Raw genomic sequence first — 16,197 nt, 5'->3', positions numbered from 1 at the left:
ATAATAACAGGTTAGTAGCTGAGAGAGGAATAATAACAGGTTAGTAGCAGGAGGAATTAACAGGTTAGTAGCTGAGAGGAATAATAACAGGTTAGTAGCTGAGAGAGGAATAATAACAGGTTAGTAGCTGAGAGAGGAATAATAACAGGTTAGTAGCTGAGAGAGGAATAATAACTGGTTAGTAGCTGAGAGAGGAATAATAACAGGTTAGTAGCTGAGAGAGGTGTAATAAGCAGGCTAGTAGCTGAGAGAGGAATAATAACTGGTTAGTAGCTGAGAGAGGAATAATAACAGGTTAGTAGCTGAGAGAGGTGTAATAAGCAGGCTAGTAGCTGAGAGAGGAATAATAACAGGTTAGTAGCTGAGAGAGGAGTAATAACTGGTTAGTAGCTGAGAGGAGTAATGACAGGTTAGTAGCTGAGAGAGGAATAATAACAGGTTAGTAGCTGAGAGGAGTAATGACAGGTTAGTAGCTGAGAGAGGAATTGTCAGGATTTGGCCAGGGTTGTTCCGGGTTTTGGTCAGTAGATGCCCCCATTGTGCTTTTTGTCCTTATGTTTTTCCCTTGATCCCCATTAATTATTTGCACCTGTGCCTCGTTTCCTCTAATTGTATTTAAACCCTTAGTTTCCCTCAGTTCTGTGCTCTGTGTTTGTATGTTAGCACCCTGCCCTAGTGTTCTGTGTACTCTTGTCGATTCCGGGTGACGCTCTTGTGGTATTCTGTTTTTTGTTTTTGTTTATTTTTTGTGAGTTTCTTTTGAGGCCTTTTTGTGCTTTTCCTACCACCTTTTGGATTTGCCATTTTTTGTATTTAAGGATTTTTCTTTATTAAATACACCGTCTTAAGTACTGCTGTGTCTGCCTCATCTTCTGGGTTCTGCTGACTATTCGTGGCTCAGTTGGTTAAGTGACTGTTTCTCACTCCGGAGACCCAGGTTCGTAACCGGGTCCTGACAGAAAAAAAAAATAAACAAAAACAAAAAACAGAATACCACAAGAGCGTCACCCGGAATCGACAAGAGTACACAGAACACTAGGGCAGGGTGCTAACATACAAACACAGAGCACAGAACTGAGGGAAACTAAGGGTTTAAATACAATTAGAGGAAACGAGGCACAGGTGCAAATAATTAATGGGGATCAAGGGAAAAACATAAGGACAAAAAGCACAATGGGGGCATCTACTGACCAAAACCCGGAACAACCCTGGCCAAATCCTGACAGGAATAATAACAGGTTAGTAGCTGAGAGAGGAATAATAACAGGTTAGTAGCTGAGAGAGGAATAATAACAGGTTAGTAGCTGAGAGAGGAATAATAACAGGTTAGTAAATGAGAGAGGAATAATAACAGGTTAGTAGCTGAGAGAGGAATAATAACAGGTTAGTAGCTGAGAGAGGAATAATAACAGGTTAGTAAATGAGAGAGGAATAATAACAGGTTAGTAGCTGAGAGAGGAATAATAACAGGTTAGTAGCTGAGAGAGGAATAATAACAGGTTAGTAGCTGAGAGAGGAATAATAACAGGTTAGTAGCTGAGAGAGGAATAATAACAGGTTAGTAGCTGAGAGAGGAGTAATAACAGGTTAGTAGCTGAGAGAGGAATAATAACAGGTTAGTAGCTGAGAGAGGAATAATAACAGGTTAGTAGCTGAGAGGAGTAATGACAGGTTAGTAGCTGAGAAGGGTAATGACAGGTTAATAGCTTAGAGAGGAGTAATGACAGGTTAGTAGCTGAGAGAGGAATAATAACAGGTTAGTAGCTGAGTGAGGAATAATAACAGGTTAGTAGCTGAGAGGAGTAATGACAGGTCAGTAGCTGAGAGAAGAGTAATGACAGGTTAGTAGCTGAGAGAAGAGTAATGACAGGTTAGTAGCTGAGAAGAGTAATGACAGGTTAGTAGCTGAGGGGAGTAATGACAGGTTCGTAGCTGAGAGAGGAGTAATGACAGGTTAGTAGCTGAGAGAGGAGTAATGACAGGTTAGTAGCTGAGAGAGGAGTAATGACAGGTTAGTAGCTGAGAGAGGAGTAATGACAGGTTAGTAGCCTACACCAACATAAATACGAGAACCTTTATGTCCCTCTTGCACTCTCCCACTCTGTGCGTGTGTGTGTATGTGTGTGTGTGTTGTTATTGAGAAGTCATGTTGACTTGCTCTCTGTGTTCAGTCCTCCACAGGTGGTGACTCCTCCACAGACTGTTGCTTCCCCTCCCCACAGTGAAGGCAGTAGCAGTACAGACTGTGTTACCATACAGGTACTAATCAAACACACAACATTCACTTCACATATTTTACTGTAGCAGTCGCAAGCCTTTGCTATTAGATAGCTTTAACACCACACAAGTCAGTGTTTTCATGATGGCAAATGTACTTATTAAATGACATTTATCTTTCCCTCTCTTCTCCCGTCTCAGTCCGAAGAAGAAGGGGAGAGGGGGCTGATTTCTGAGTGGGTATGGGACTGGTCCAGTCGGCCTGAGAACCTTCCACCAAAGTAAGAACCTACGCATATAATTGGAATGATTCCAAATTGTTTTTCACTGTAATTAATTTTAATTCCATTGACCTTATTTGAGTAGTTGCAATGTGAACACATTAACTAACATACACACAGTACTTGGCTGCTAAGAACAACCACTAGTTATTATTTTAATACATAATGAATAAAACTGTGTACAATAGCATTGAAACCTGACAGATAATATCTCTCCATTACATCTGAACATGACATATGATATTATTTTACAGTCATGAAGGTATGTTTCTCTTCATGGTATGAGACTCCAGAATTTCTCCTGAGAAATCTCCTTTTATCCTGAAAAACAAGACAACACAAAATGTGTCATTCATGTCTTCCCCCTCTCTCCTTCTCTTCCTCCTTTCGTTCTATCTATCTATGTTCCCATTTCTCCTGATCTCTCCAAATCTCTTTCTATCTTCATCTCCCTTGTTTCCCTTCCCCCCCATCTCTCTCGCTCCCCCAGGGAGTTTGTGTTCCAGCACCCGAAGCAGCAGTCAGGCTCCATGAGTGTAAGGAAGAGTGAGGTGATGAAGAGAGGTCTGTTCTCCTCCGACGTCCTCATGATCCTCATCCCCTCACTGCTGGTCTCACACCTTCTCACACTGGGAGTGGGGTAAGACACACACACACACACACACGCGCCCGTTCAAAGTTTGGGGTCACTTAGAAATGTCTTTGTTTTTGAAAGAAAACCACATCTTTGGTCCATTAAAATAACGTCAAATTGATCAGAAATTCAGGGAAAACAATGTTAATGTTGTAAATGACTATTGTAGCTGGAAACGGCTGATTTTTTAAATGGAATACCTACATAGGCGAGTTCCATTATCAGCAACCGTCACTCCTGTGTTCCAATGGCATGTTGTGTTAGCTAATCCAAGTTGATCATTTTAAAAGACTAATTGATCATTAGAAAACCCTTTTGCAATTATGTTAGCACAGCTGAAAAACTGTTGTTCTAATTAAAAAAGCAATAAATCTGGCCTTCTTTATTAGACTAGTTGAGTTTCTGGAGCATCAGCATTTGTGGGTTCAATTACAGGCTCAAAATGGCCAGAAACAAAGAACTTTCTTCTGAAACTCATCAGTCTAATCACATTCTGAGAAATAAAGACTATTCCATGCAAGAAATTACCAAGAAACTGAAGACCTCGTACAACGCTCTGTACTACTCCCTTCACAGAACAGCGCAAACTGGCTCTAACCAGAATAGAAAGAGGAGTGGGAGGCCCCGGTGCACAACTGAGCAAGAGGACAAGTACATTAGAGTGTCTAGTTTGAGAAACAGACACCTCACAAGTCCTCAACTGGCAGGTTCATTAAATAGTACCTGCAAAACATCAGTCTCAACGTCAACAGTGAAGAGGTGACTCCGGGATGCTGGCCTTCAGGCAGAGTTCCTCTATCCAGTGTCTGTGTTCTTTTGCCCATCTTAATCTTGTGTTTTTACTGGCCAGTCTGAGATATGGCTTTTTCTTTGCAACTCAGCCTAGAAGGACAGCATCCCAGAGTCGCCTTGTCATGACTTCTGCCGAAGTTGTTGCCTCTCCTTGTTCGGGCGGTGCTTGGCGTTCGACGTCACCGGTCTTCTAGCCATCATTGATCCATTTTTCATTTTCCATTGGTTTTGTCTTGTCTTCCCACACACCTGTTTTCAATCCCATTCATTACCTGTTGTGTATTTAACCCTCTGTTTCCCCTCATGTCTTTGTCAGAGATTGTTTATTGTCAGTGTAGTGTTTTTGTATAGGTGAATTTTATAATTTCTATATGCGTTCATTAACCAATACAATTAAAATCCCTCTGTCTGTTTCTAAGAATTTGTAAGATCCTTATTTGCATAAAATAGGCAGAGACCAGTCTTATCAAAAGTAGCCAATAGCATTTATTCTCAGAGCGTGCTGCTCATAGAACCCTGTACAACAGTTTATATATCAAATATGACGTCATAGGTTTTAAAATGTCCTTCCTCCTCTCGATCAGGACAAAGCAGGTTCAAAAGTTCCAACTCACCAGCGCACATACATGACACACAATATAACTGGATTAACTCCTGAAGTCTCACCATAATTTATTACCACTTTAGCAGACAGTTCCAGATAGAAGAGTCTGGCTGACTGGCAGATCTGGAAGAGTCTGGCTGACTGGCGGGTCTGGAAGAGTCTGGCTGACTGGCGGTTCCAGCAGATCCTGGCTGACTGGCGGTTCCGGCAGATCCTGGCTGTTCTGGGCAGACTGGTTGCACTGGGCAGACTGGCGGCACTGGGCAGACTGGCGGCGCTGGGCAGACTGGCGGCACTGGGCAGACTGGCGGCACTGGCGGCGCTGGGCAGACTGGCGGCACTGGCGGCGCTGGGCAGACTGGCGGCACTGGCGGCGCTGGGCAGACTGGCGGCTCCTTGCAGACTGGCAGCTCTGGCTGCTTCATGCAGACTGGCCGCTCTGGCTGCTCCATACAGACTGGCAGCTCTGGCTGCTTCATGCAGGCTGGCAGCTCTGGCTGCTCCATGCAGGCTGGCAGCTCTGGCTGCTCCATGCAGGCTGGCAGCTCTGGCTGCGCTGAACAGGCAGGAGACTCCAGCAGCGCAGGAGAGGAGGAAGGCTCTGGCTGCGCTGAACAGGCGAGGCGCACAGTAGGTCTGATGCGTGGTGCTGGCACTGGTGGTACTGGGCTGAGGACATGCACAGGAAGCCTGGTGCGGGGAGCTGCCACCGGAGGGCTGGGGTGTGGAGGTGGTACTGGGTAGACCAGACCGTGCAGGCACACTGGAGCTCTTGAGCACCGAGCCTGCCCAACCTTACCTGGCTCGATGCCCATTCTAGCCCGGCCGATACGAGGAGCTGGAATATACCGCACCGGGCTATGCACCCGCACTGGGGACACCGTGCGCACCACTGCATAACGCGGTGCCTGCCCGGTCTCTCTAGCCCGGTAAGCACAGGGAGTTTGCACAGGTCTCCTACCTGGCGTAGCCCTACTCCCTGTGAGCCACCCCCCAAGAAATTTTTGGGGCTGACTCTCGGGCTTCCTTGCCAACCGTGTTCCCTCATATCGCCGGCTCCTCTCTCTGGCTGCCTCTGCTCTCCTAAGTGCCTCCACCTGTTCCCATGGGAGGCAATCTCTTCCAGCCAGTATCTCCTCCCAAGTGTAACAACCTTTGCCATCCAAAACGTCTTCCCATGTCCATTCCTCCTTTCGCTGCACCTGCCTGTTAACACGCTGCTTGGTCCGTTTGTGGTGGGTGATTCTGTAACGGTTTTCATGCGGTGAAAGAGAGTCGGACCAAAATGCAGTGTGTAGATTGCGATCCATGTTTATTAATGAACAAACGTAAACACGAATCAATACAAATACTACAAAAACAAAAGAACGTAACGAAAACCGAAACAGCCTATACTAGTGTAAACTAACACAGAGACAGGAACAAGGACACTAAGGACAATCACCCACGAAACACACAAAGAATATGGCTGCCTAAATATGGTTCCCAATCAGAGACAACGATAATCACCTGACTCTGATTGAGAACCGCCTCAGGCAGCCATAGACTAACGCTAGACATCCCACAAAACCCCAAGACAAAAACACACCACAATAACCCATGTCACACCCTGGCCTGACCGAATAAATGAAGAATAAACATAATATATTTCGACCAGGGCGTAACAAAACTTGGATTAGCTAACACAAGGTGCCATTGGAACACAGGAGTGATAGTTGCTGATAATGGACCTCTGTACGCCTATGTTCGTAGATATTCCATTAAAAATCTGCTGTTTCCATTTACAATAGTAATTTACAACATTAACAATGTCTACACATTATTTCTGATCAATTTGATGTTATTTTAATGGCCAAAAAGGTGTTTTTCCTTCAAAAACAAAGCCATTTCTAAGTAACCCCAAACTTTTGAATGGTAGTGTATATATGTTACAGAGAAGTACAGGACATATTAGCTACCAGCAGAGATAATGAGATGCAGTTTGTCTTAGTAATGATAATGAAGTAGCCTACTATTAGGCCACCACCACCTGACTTTCCTAATGGCAGCAATCTGTTTTTATACAACAACCAGGTAAATGTGGTTAGAAATTGCAGATTAAAGATATAAATATAAGTACTGTGTTATCAATATTAGCAGTATATTTCTCTCTCCCTTTCTCAGGATATACATAGGGAAGCGATTGGCTGCCTCCACAACTAGCACTCTGTGATATATGCTTCAGGGTAGCGCTCCCATTTGTTGACGGCAGACCAATAGGAATGGCAGCCCTTGCCACAACACACCCGTTGCCCCCCTCTCTCGCTGTCATGGGGCAACATAGGACCAGGCCTTTCTTTACCACTGTCTCTCTGTCTGTCTCAATATGTCTGTCTGTCTGTCTGTCCACAACCCACCAGCACGTTGTGTGTCTGTCCATCAGTCAGTCACCCAGCATCTCTGAATCTGTGATTGTCCCAGGGCCAGAGAGAGTGTGAGTGTGAGTGTGAGTGTGAGTGTGAGTGTGAGTGTGAGTGTGAGTCTGAGTCTGAGTCTGAGTCTGAGTGTGAGTGTGAGTGTGTGTGTGTGTGTGTGTGTGTGTGTGTGTGTGTGTGTGTGTGTGTGTGTGTGTGTGTGTGTGTGTGTGTGTGTGTGTGTGTGTGTGTGTGTGTGTGTGTCAGGGCCGGAGAGAGTGTGAGTGTGAGTGTGAGTGTGAGTGTGTGTGTGTGTGTGTGTGTGTGTGTGTGTGTGTGTGTGTGTGTGTGTGTGTGTGTGTGTGTGTGTGTGTGTGTGTGTGTGTGTGTGTGTGTGTGTGTGTGTGTGTGTGTGTGTGTGTGTGTGTGTGTGTGTGTGCGTGTGTGTGTCAGGGCCGGAGAGAGACTGCTATACAGACATTGTGTCAATAACTCAGACTGAGATCACTATTACTTTACCAGCAGAGTAACACTGATCTCAGTTAACTAACAGAGAGAAATGAGTGATGAGATGGAGAGAGAAAAGGGAGAGAGAAAAAAGAGAGTAACTCCTCACTAAATCCCCATAGAAGGTATGAGCAGGGCATTGAAGAAATAGGGTATATAGTCCAATGCTTAACCAAATTTAAACCAAAATCGAATTCTGGTGAAAGAAAGTCCCCAACAGTATATCTTTATTTGACTCTGGTCACCAATTTGTGTCAGAAATAACAGATCTGTGATAAGCCTGGGTGGTTTGTATAACGTTGAGGAATGGTTTGTATAACGTTCTAAGTGGTTTATGACAACACAAGTGGCGCTGGTTGTTTTTGTTGTTCTATATAACCATCTGACTGTTAAACTCTGAACTGTATGAAGGACCATAAGCCCATTAAATTTCATTCCTCATACAGCTCCACATGCCTGTGGTCTGTTTGTCTCTCTTACTAGATCTTTCCTTTTTTATAGACTTTTATTATGTTTGGCTACGCAATCATTTTATGCTAATAATGATACAAGTGCTAGAGGACTGTGATATAATAACATATACAGTACCAGTCAAAAGTTTGGACATACATACTATTTTTAATTCTATTTAAGGGTTTTTCTTTATTTTTTACTATATTCTACATTGTAGAATAAAAGTGAAGACATCAAAACTATGATATAAAACATATGGAATCATGTAGTAACCAAAAAAGTGTTAAACAAATCAAAATATATTTTATATTTGAGATTCTTCAAAGTAGCCTTGATGACAGCTTTGCACACTCTTGGCATTCTCTCAACCAATTTAATGAGGTAGTCACCTGGAATGAATTTCAATTAACAGGTGTACCTTGTAATAAGTTAATATGTGGAATTTCTTTCCTTCTTAATAGGTTTGACTCAATCAGTTGTGTTGTGACAAGGTAGGGGGTGGTATACAGAAGATAGCCTTTCTAGATGAAAGACCAAGTCCATATTACGGCAAAAACAGCTCAAATAAGCAAAGAGAAACGACAGGCAATCATTACTTTAAGACATGAAGGTCAGTCAACACGGAAAATGTAAAGAACTTTGGAAGTTTCTTCAAGTGCAGTCGCAGTAACCATCAAGCCCTATGATGAAACTAGCTCTCATGAGGACCGCCAAAGGAAAGGAAGTCTCAGAGTTACCTCTGCTGTAGATGATAAGTTCATTAGAGTTACCAGCCTCAGAAATAAATGCTTCACAGAGTTCAAGTAACAGACACATCTCAACTGTTCAGAGGAGACTGCATGAATCAGGCCTTCATGGTTGATTTGCTGCAAAGAAACCACTACTACAGAACACCAATAAGAATAAGAGACTTGCTTGGGTCAATAAACTTGAGCAATGGACATTAGACTGGTGGAAAACTGTCCTTTGGTCTTATGAGTCCAAATTTGAGATTTTTGGTTCCAACCGCCATGTCTTTATGAGACGATGAGTAGGTGAATGGATGATCACTGCATGTGTGGTTCCCACTGTCAAGCATGGAGGAGGAGGTGTGATGGTGTGGGGGTGCTTTGCTGGCGACACTGTCTATGATTTATGTAGAATTCAAGGCACACTTAACCAGCATGGCTACCACAGCATTCTGCAGCAATATGCCATCCCATCTGGTTTGTGCTTAGTGGGACTATCAATTGTTTTTCCACATTACAATGACCCAAAACACACCTCCAGGCTGTGTAAGGGCTATTTGACCAAGAGGGAGAGTGTTGGAGTTCTGCATCAGATTACCTGGCCTCCACAATCACCCGACCTCAACCCAATTGAGATGGTTTGGGATGAGTTTGACCGCAGAGTGAAGGAAAAGCAGTCAACAAGTGCTCAGCATATGTGAGAACTCCTTCAAGAATGTTGGAAAAGCACACCAGGTGAAGCTGGTTGAGAGAATGCCGAGAGTGTGCTAAGCTGTCATCAAGGCAAAGGGTGGCTACTTTGAAGAATCTAAAATATATTATGATTTGTTTAACACTTTAGTTACTACATGATTTCATATGTGTTATTTCTTAGTTTTGATGTCTTCATTATTATTATACAATGTAGAAAATAGTACAAATAAAGAAAAACATTTGAATGAGTAGTTTTTTTGACTGGTACTGTATGTCAAAAATCAGACATTTGTGTAAGTTAGCCCTGATCCTCATTCAATTATCTGTCAGACATGTTTGTGTCAAGCCATTGTGTAACCGCAATATATTCTCATTGAGTCATACATCAGAGGAGGAACAGGCTACTTTAGTAATGCGAGTGTTGGGAAGTCATTTTCTGTACCGTAAACTGCAACATCTGTTGGACATTTTACAGCTTTTCCATGGGAGGTGAATCGTTGCTCATCAAAGTGTTTATATGGTAAATAAGTTTACCTTGCTACTTCTGGATTTATTGTGCATGTTGAGACAATATCCAGAACACACTCAGCGACACACACACACACACACCACACCACAGACACATACACACACACACTCTGAAGGTTTTACAGGAATGCAGTGACATCATCAACACCATAATTTATCCATGTGTAGGTCCCCCCATGTCTCTTTACCCCCCCCCCATTCAGACCTTAACTATTTTATTGTCTCAGTCCTCCTGACTTCCCTTCAGACTTTAAACCTTTTATTGTCCTGACTTCCCTTCAGACTTAAACCTTTTATTGTCTCAGTCCTCCTGACTTCCCTTCAGACCTTAAACCTTTTATTGTCTCAGTCCTCCTGACTTCCCTTCAGACCTTAAACCTTTTATTGTCTCAGTCCTCCTGACTTCCCTTCAGACCTTAAACCTTTTATTGTCTCAGTCCTCCTGACTTCCCTTCAGACCTTAAACCTTTTATTGTCTCAGTCCTCCTGACTTCCCTTCAGACCTTAAACCTTTTATTGTCAGTCCTCCTGACTTCCCTTCAGACCTTAAACCTTTTATTGTCTCAGTCCTCCTGACTTCCCTTCAGACCTTAAACCTTTTATTGTCTCAGTCCTCCTGACTTCCCTTCAGACCTTAATCCTTTTATTGTCTCAGTCCTCCTGACTTCCCTTCAGACCTTAAACCTTTTATTGTCTCAGTCCTCCTGACTTCCCTTCAGACCTTAAACCTTTTATTGTCTCAGTCCTCCTGACTTCCCTTCAGACCTTAAACCTTTTATTGTCTCAGTCCTCCTGACTTCCCTTCAGACCTTAAACCTTTTATTGTCTCAGTCCTCCTGACTTCCCTTCAGACCTTAAACCTTTTATTGTCTCAGTCCTCCTGACTTCCCTTCAGACCTTAAACCTTTTATTGTCTCAGTCCTCCTGACTTCCCTTCAGACCTTAAACCTTTTATTGTCTCAGTCCTCCTGACTTCCCTTCAGACCTTAAACCTTTTATTGTCTCAGTCCTCCTGACTTGACCCTTCAGACCTTAAACCTTTTATTGTCTCAGTCCTCCTGACTTCCCTTCAGACCTTAAACCTTTTATTGTCTCAGTCCTCCTGACTTCCCTTCAGACCTTAAACCTTTTATTGTCTCAGTCCTCCTGACTTCCCTTCAGACCTTAAACCTTTTATTGTCTCAGTCCTCCTGACTTCCCTTCAGACCTTAAACCTTTTATTGTCTCAGTCCTCCTGACTTCCCTTCAGACCTTAAACCTTTTATTGTCTCAGTCCTCCTGACTTCCCTTCAGACCTTAAACCTTTTATTGTCTCAGTCCTCCTGACTTCCCTTCAGACCTTAAACCTTTTATTGTCTCAGTCCTCCTGACTTCCCTTCAGACCTTAAACCTTTTATTGTCTCAGTCCTCCTGACTTCCCTTCAGACCTTAAACCTTTTATTGTCTCAGTCCTCCTGACTTCCCTTCAGACCTTAAACCTTTTATTGTCTCAGTCCTCCTGACTTCCCTTCAGACCTTAAACCTTTTATTGTCTCAGTCCTCCTGACTTCCCTTCAGACTTAAACCCTTCCTCCTGAGACCTTAAACCTTTTATTGTCTCAGTCCTCCTGACTTCCCTTCAGACCTTAAACCTTTTATTGTCTCAGTCCTCCTGACTTCCCTTCAGATCTTAAACCTTTTATTGTCTCAGTCCTCCTGACTTCCCTTCAGACCTTAAACCTTTTATTGTCTCAGTCCTCCTGACTTCCCTTCAGACCTTAAACCTTTTATTGTCTCAGTCCTCCTGACTTCCCTTCAGACCTTAAACCTTTTATTGTCTCAGTCCTCCTGACTTCCCTTCAGATCTTAAACCTTTTATTGTCTCAGTCCTCCTGACTTCCCTTCAGATCTTTTATATATTTTTTATTATTTTTACACGTGCTGACATGAAATCAGTCAAGACTTTTACACTTGCAGCTTTCCCATGAACCGAACACTGACCATGTGTAACGCATGCTCCCTTACCCCATTTAACATCTCATATAAAATAACGGGGCTTGGCTGGGCCGGGCCGGGGGAGTGGAGTGCTATTTTACTGCCTGGGGTAAATTGCTCCCATTTGTTCTGAGCCCTGGCCCAACTAAATAGGTTTCTCATCCATCAGCAGGGTGTTTGATGTGAAGGCTCCTGCTGGGGTCACACTGCTAGCTGACAGTGCAACCGCTATTGTACATACTGTTGTTGGACGAGCACAAAACACCTGGTTCCCATTCTCAAACAGACACATGCAGACACACATGGCCGCATGATTATACACATATGGTTACACACACAAACACACGGCATGCCTTGTGTTCTGTACTGCACCGTTTTTACACAACATTTTACACATGCATTAAAGAACAAGCGCTAGGTTGATTGTAATTGGTCAATTTAGGTGAATTAAATGTTATAGAAACAGTTTAGTGGATTTGAAGGGGAGGTCTATGCAGATACTTATGTTTACATTTGTGTCATTTATCAGATGCTCTTATCCAGAGTGATTTACAGGAGCAATTGGGATAAGTGCCTTGCTCAAGTGCACATCAACATATTTTTCACCTAATCGGCTTGGTGATTCGAACCAGGGATCTGTCTTTAAGGAGCCCAACTTTCTTAACCCCTAGGCTACCTGTCGTCTTCTACAGTGATTCACCCTGTACCCCTCTGTCTCCCTCTCACCCAAAACCAGTTCACACAACAAGGTAGTACAGAGAACCCACTAACCACCCCCCTCCCTAACCACCCCACCACCCCCCCTCCCTGGAAGAAATTCATTCATTTCCTGAACCTCCGCTTCAGAAAGAGTGGGACGTCTGTCTCTCTGTAAAAGGCATTATCTTTCGGCCTCTCTTTCCTGCCAAACAGGAAATAGAGACTCCAGTTTCATACGGCCTGGGCCGAACGAAAGAATGCATTTAAATTGGCATGTCATAACCATGACTTAACATTCAAACAAGGTGACCAGATTACACCAAGCTCCGCTCAAGGAATTGCATTTCCCCAATCGTTTCATTCTGTACAGAACCACCATTTTTTTGGTTTCGTTCCACTGCTCCGACCAGAAAAATAAAGTTCTGAAATGGTTAGAACCCCAAAAAGTACAGGTTTAAATTGTTCCTTTTGAACCTGTGAAATTAACAGTTATTTACATTTAGCTCATTAAATGACTTCACCAATCAGTGCGGATAGAGCAGGAAAGCTAGTTGTTTACATGCGTGATGGACAGAGAAGTATAGCCTATAGCGCAAGATGTGACTGAAATTTTGCGGGTGGGGAGAGATCAAGAGAGGATTCAGGAGGAGGCTTGACGTGCTGGGCATATTGTTATGACATGCATTATGTGAATTAGGTCCACATAATTATACCTAGGAAGAGCGGCTTCTATGGAGAAACATTTTAATGTCCTTTGAGCTAGCTAGCTAATGTGCTTGTGTGTGCTAAGCAGCACCAGAATTAAAAACACATCTTAGCTTTTTTTGGTTGATAAATCCAATGTCAAACGTGATAATAGCACTGAATTTTTTTTATTCATTCATCTCTATCTAATTCAACATTTCTCTCGTTATCTTCTGAATCAAGCTTGTAACGTCAGTACAGTAGGCTATGCTTCAGAGGGGGAGGGGCAGGTAGCCTAAACACACACAGGTAAAGATTTTCAGCTTACAGGCAGACACTGGAAAAAGTTTGTGAGTGACAGAGTGGCTTTGCATAGGTGCTTTGTTGTGGAACTAGAAAAAAATGCCTGGAACTTAAAATAACGTTATTAAGCGGTTCCCATGCTTTAAAATAATAGTTTTTTTTCCGGGAACAGTTTTGTTCCAGGTTCCATTTTTCTTCCCTGAAAAAAAGTATTAATCTTCCGGTTTTCGGTTCTGTTCCCTGAACCGGTTCCAACCCCGGGTTCCTTCACTTTTCCTCTCCGTGATCCATTTATTGTAATGAACCATGTATCTCATCATTTATCATAAGGAACAATATACCTCATCATTTATCATAAGGAACAATATACCTCATCATTTATCATAAGGAACAATATACCTCATCATTTATCATAAGGAACAATATACCTCCTCATTTATTATAAGGAACAATATACCTCCTCATTTATTATAAGGAACAATATACCTCATCATTTATCATAAGGAACAATATACCTCCTCATTTATCATAAGGAACAATATACCTCCTCATTTATTATAAGGAACAATATACCTCATCATTTATCATAAGGAACAATATACCTCATCATTTATCATAAGGAACAATATACCTCATCATTTATTATAAGTAACATTATAAACCGGGAGGTTTGATCCTTGAATTCTGATTAGCTAAAAGCCATGATATATCAAACAGTATATAATGGGTTTGACAAAACATTACTTTTACTGTGCTAATTACGTTGGTAACCAGTTCATAATAGCAATAGGGCACCTCAGGTATTTGTGGTATATAGCCAATTTACCATGGCTAAAGGTTGTATCCAGGCACTCCACGTTACGTCCTGCATAAGAACAGCCCTTAGCGTTGGGACATTGGCCATATACCACACCTCCTCGGGCCTTATAGCTTAAATATACCTCATAATTTATCATAAGGAACAATATACCTCATCATTTATCATAAATATTAATATACAAAATAATTTATCATAAGGAACGATATACTTCATAGCACCATCACACACTCATACTACACAAGCGGCCAAAGCACAATAACACACGGTCTGATATGCAACCGACCTCACTCCCACGCACGGCTTCACACACTATCTATCAACTTCACCTTGGGGGAGAAAGTACTTCTGAGAATCCTAGATTCTAGTAAAATCCTTGAATTCAAATAATTTAAGTTTGTGAACTCTATGGGAACAACATCATGTCCCACGCGTCCAACCTAAATCCACCCCAACAAACAATAGAGCCCCTACTACACACACTATAAAACACTGTCCTGAATCCTGAATCCTGAATGATATGTCAAACTGAATATGGTCTACCCGGGGAGACAACCAACACCTCAGTGATACCAGCCTTCAGCACACTGGTGGATGTCATGACAACACACCATTATGACTCTCTAACTCACATCAACACCAACCTTCCCCCACACGTTTGACTAAGTTTCTTTTGATCACAGCAGAGGCTGTTCCCAGTCAGCACACCAAGGTGAACATAAGGATGAAAGAGATTCCTTTGTGTTGCTACTGGGCTGTTCTGGTGTGTGGATTTCCCCCCGACATGTAACCAAACACGTGAAGACAGCTTTGCCAGATTGTGGACCAATTAACCAGTGTCAAAATGGTGTGTGTGTGTGTGTGTGTGTGTGTTCGTGTGTGTGTGTTCGTGTGTGTGTGTGTGTGTGTGTGTGTGTGTGTGTGTGTCTCAGAGCCAGATTGTGAAACCAACGTCATAATAGTTTCCATGTGGCGTCTACTCTCTCCTCCTATTTCCACTCTCTTCCCAGCAGTAGTCAGTCATGTGCCCTGTGGACTGACAAGGACTACAGTGTACTACTGTGCCATTTCCCATTTGAATTCATTGGTGGACTAAACACATCCAGCCCAGACATGCTTGGCTCAATGAGGCATTATTCATCATAGGCTTAGAATGAAAGATGGGATGGAGACGCACACAAATGCATGCACGCACACACACACACAAACACTCTAAGATAATGTACAGTACTGTAAGCAAGTAATGGCAGATAAGCAAAGGTGTGTTTTGTCCTCACATCTTGGGCCAAATACAATTCTTTGACGTAGGCCTTAAAGCTAGAATCCTTCATTGCTACATAACTTTTTGGACTTATAAATGAATAATATTTACCCATTAATTCTTGAGGAATATAACTTATAAATGCATTGTGAGCTTAGTTCAACTGTCGTACACCACTAGAACCCAAAAAATAAGCTGTTTTTACACAAATATTTGTAAACAACATACATGTAAACAAAGACTGTATTAAACATTGGTTAAAACTATAATTTTGATATCATGTAGTCCTTGCATCCATGGCTCTCGCTATGAATTTGAGAGTGGCTACATTTCTCCAGGCCTATCCCTCAGCCTTTTACGGAAACAGAGGTTTGGTGTGCTCTTTGTTAAATGAATGCTCCATACTTAAATGAAGACAGCTTCTCCATCCTGGAGGGGGAAATTAATCATTTTCAGGCCCAGGGACATGTACTAGTCTGTGGCAACCTAAACGTCAGAACTGGACAAGAACCTGACAAGAACCTGACACCCTCAGCACAGAGGGGGACAAACACCTACCTGGAGGTGACAGCATTCCCTCCCCCATATGCCCCCTTGGAACAACTACAACAACATAACAAACAAAAACG

General features: G+C 42.6%; 1 protein-coding gene across 2 annotated transcripts in view; it reads left to right on the top strand.

Annotated features, from left to right (window-relative positions):
• LOC135548207 (BCL2/adenovirus E1B 19 kDa protein-interacting protein 3-like) overlaps window positions 1-7,879 on the top strand; it is a 64,529-nt gene extending 56,650 nt beyond the window's left edge. For both annotated transcript variants that reach the window (XM_064977561.1, XM_064977560.1), the window contains 4 exons: window positions 2,172-2,259; window positions 2,419-2,498; window positions 2,989-3,138; window positions 6,692-7,879. In XM_064977561.1, coding sequence (XP_064833633.1) covers window positions 2,172-2,259; window positions 2,419-2,498; window positions 2,989-3,138; window positions 6,692-6,740 — 367 coding nt within the window. In that variant the 3' untranslated portion in view covers window positions 6,741-7,879. The remainder of the gene's footprint in view (window positions 1-2,171; window positions 2,260-2,418; window positions 2,499-2,988; window positions 3,139-6,691) is intronic.
• Window positions 7,880-16,197: the final 8,318 nt, after the last annotated feature.

The sequence above is a fragment of the Oncorhynchus masou genome, chromosome 11 (assembly GCF_036934945.1).
Source record: "Oncorhynchus masou masou isolate Uvic2021 chromosome 11, UVic_Omas_1.1, whole genome shotgun sequence".
Classification (NCBI taxonomy): Eukaryota; Metazoa; Chordata; class Actinopteri; order Salmoniformes; family Salmonidae; genus Oncorhynchus; species Oncorhynchus masou.
The sequence above is the reverse complement of the archived record's forward strand: the minus strand, read 5'-3'. Positions and strand labels throughout refer to the sequence as shown.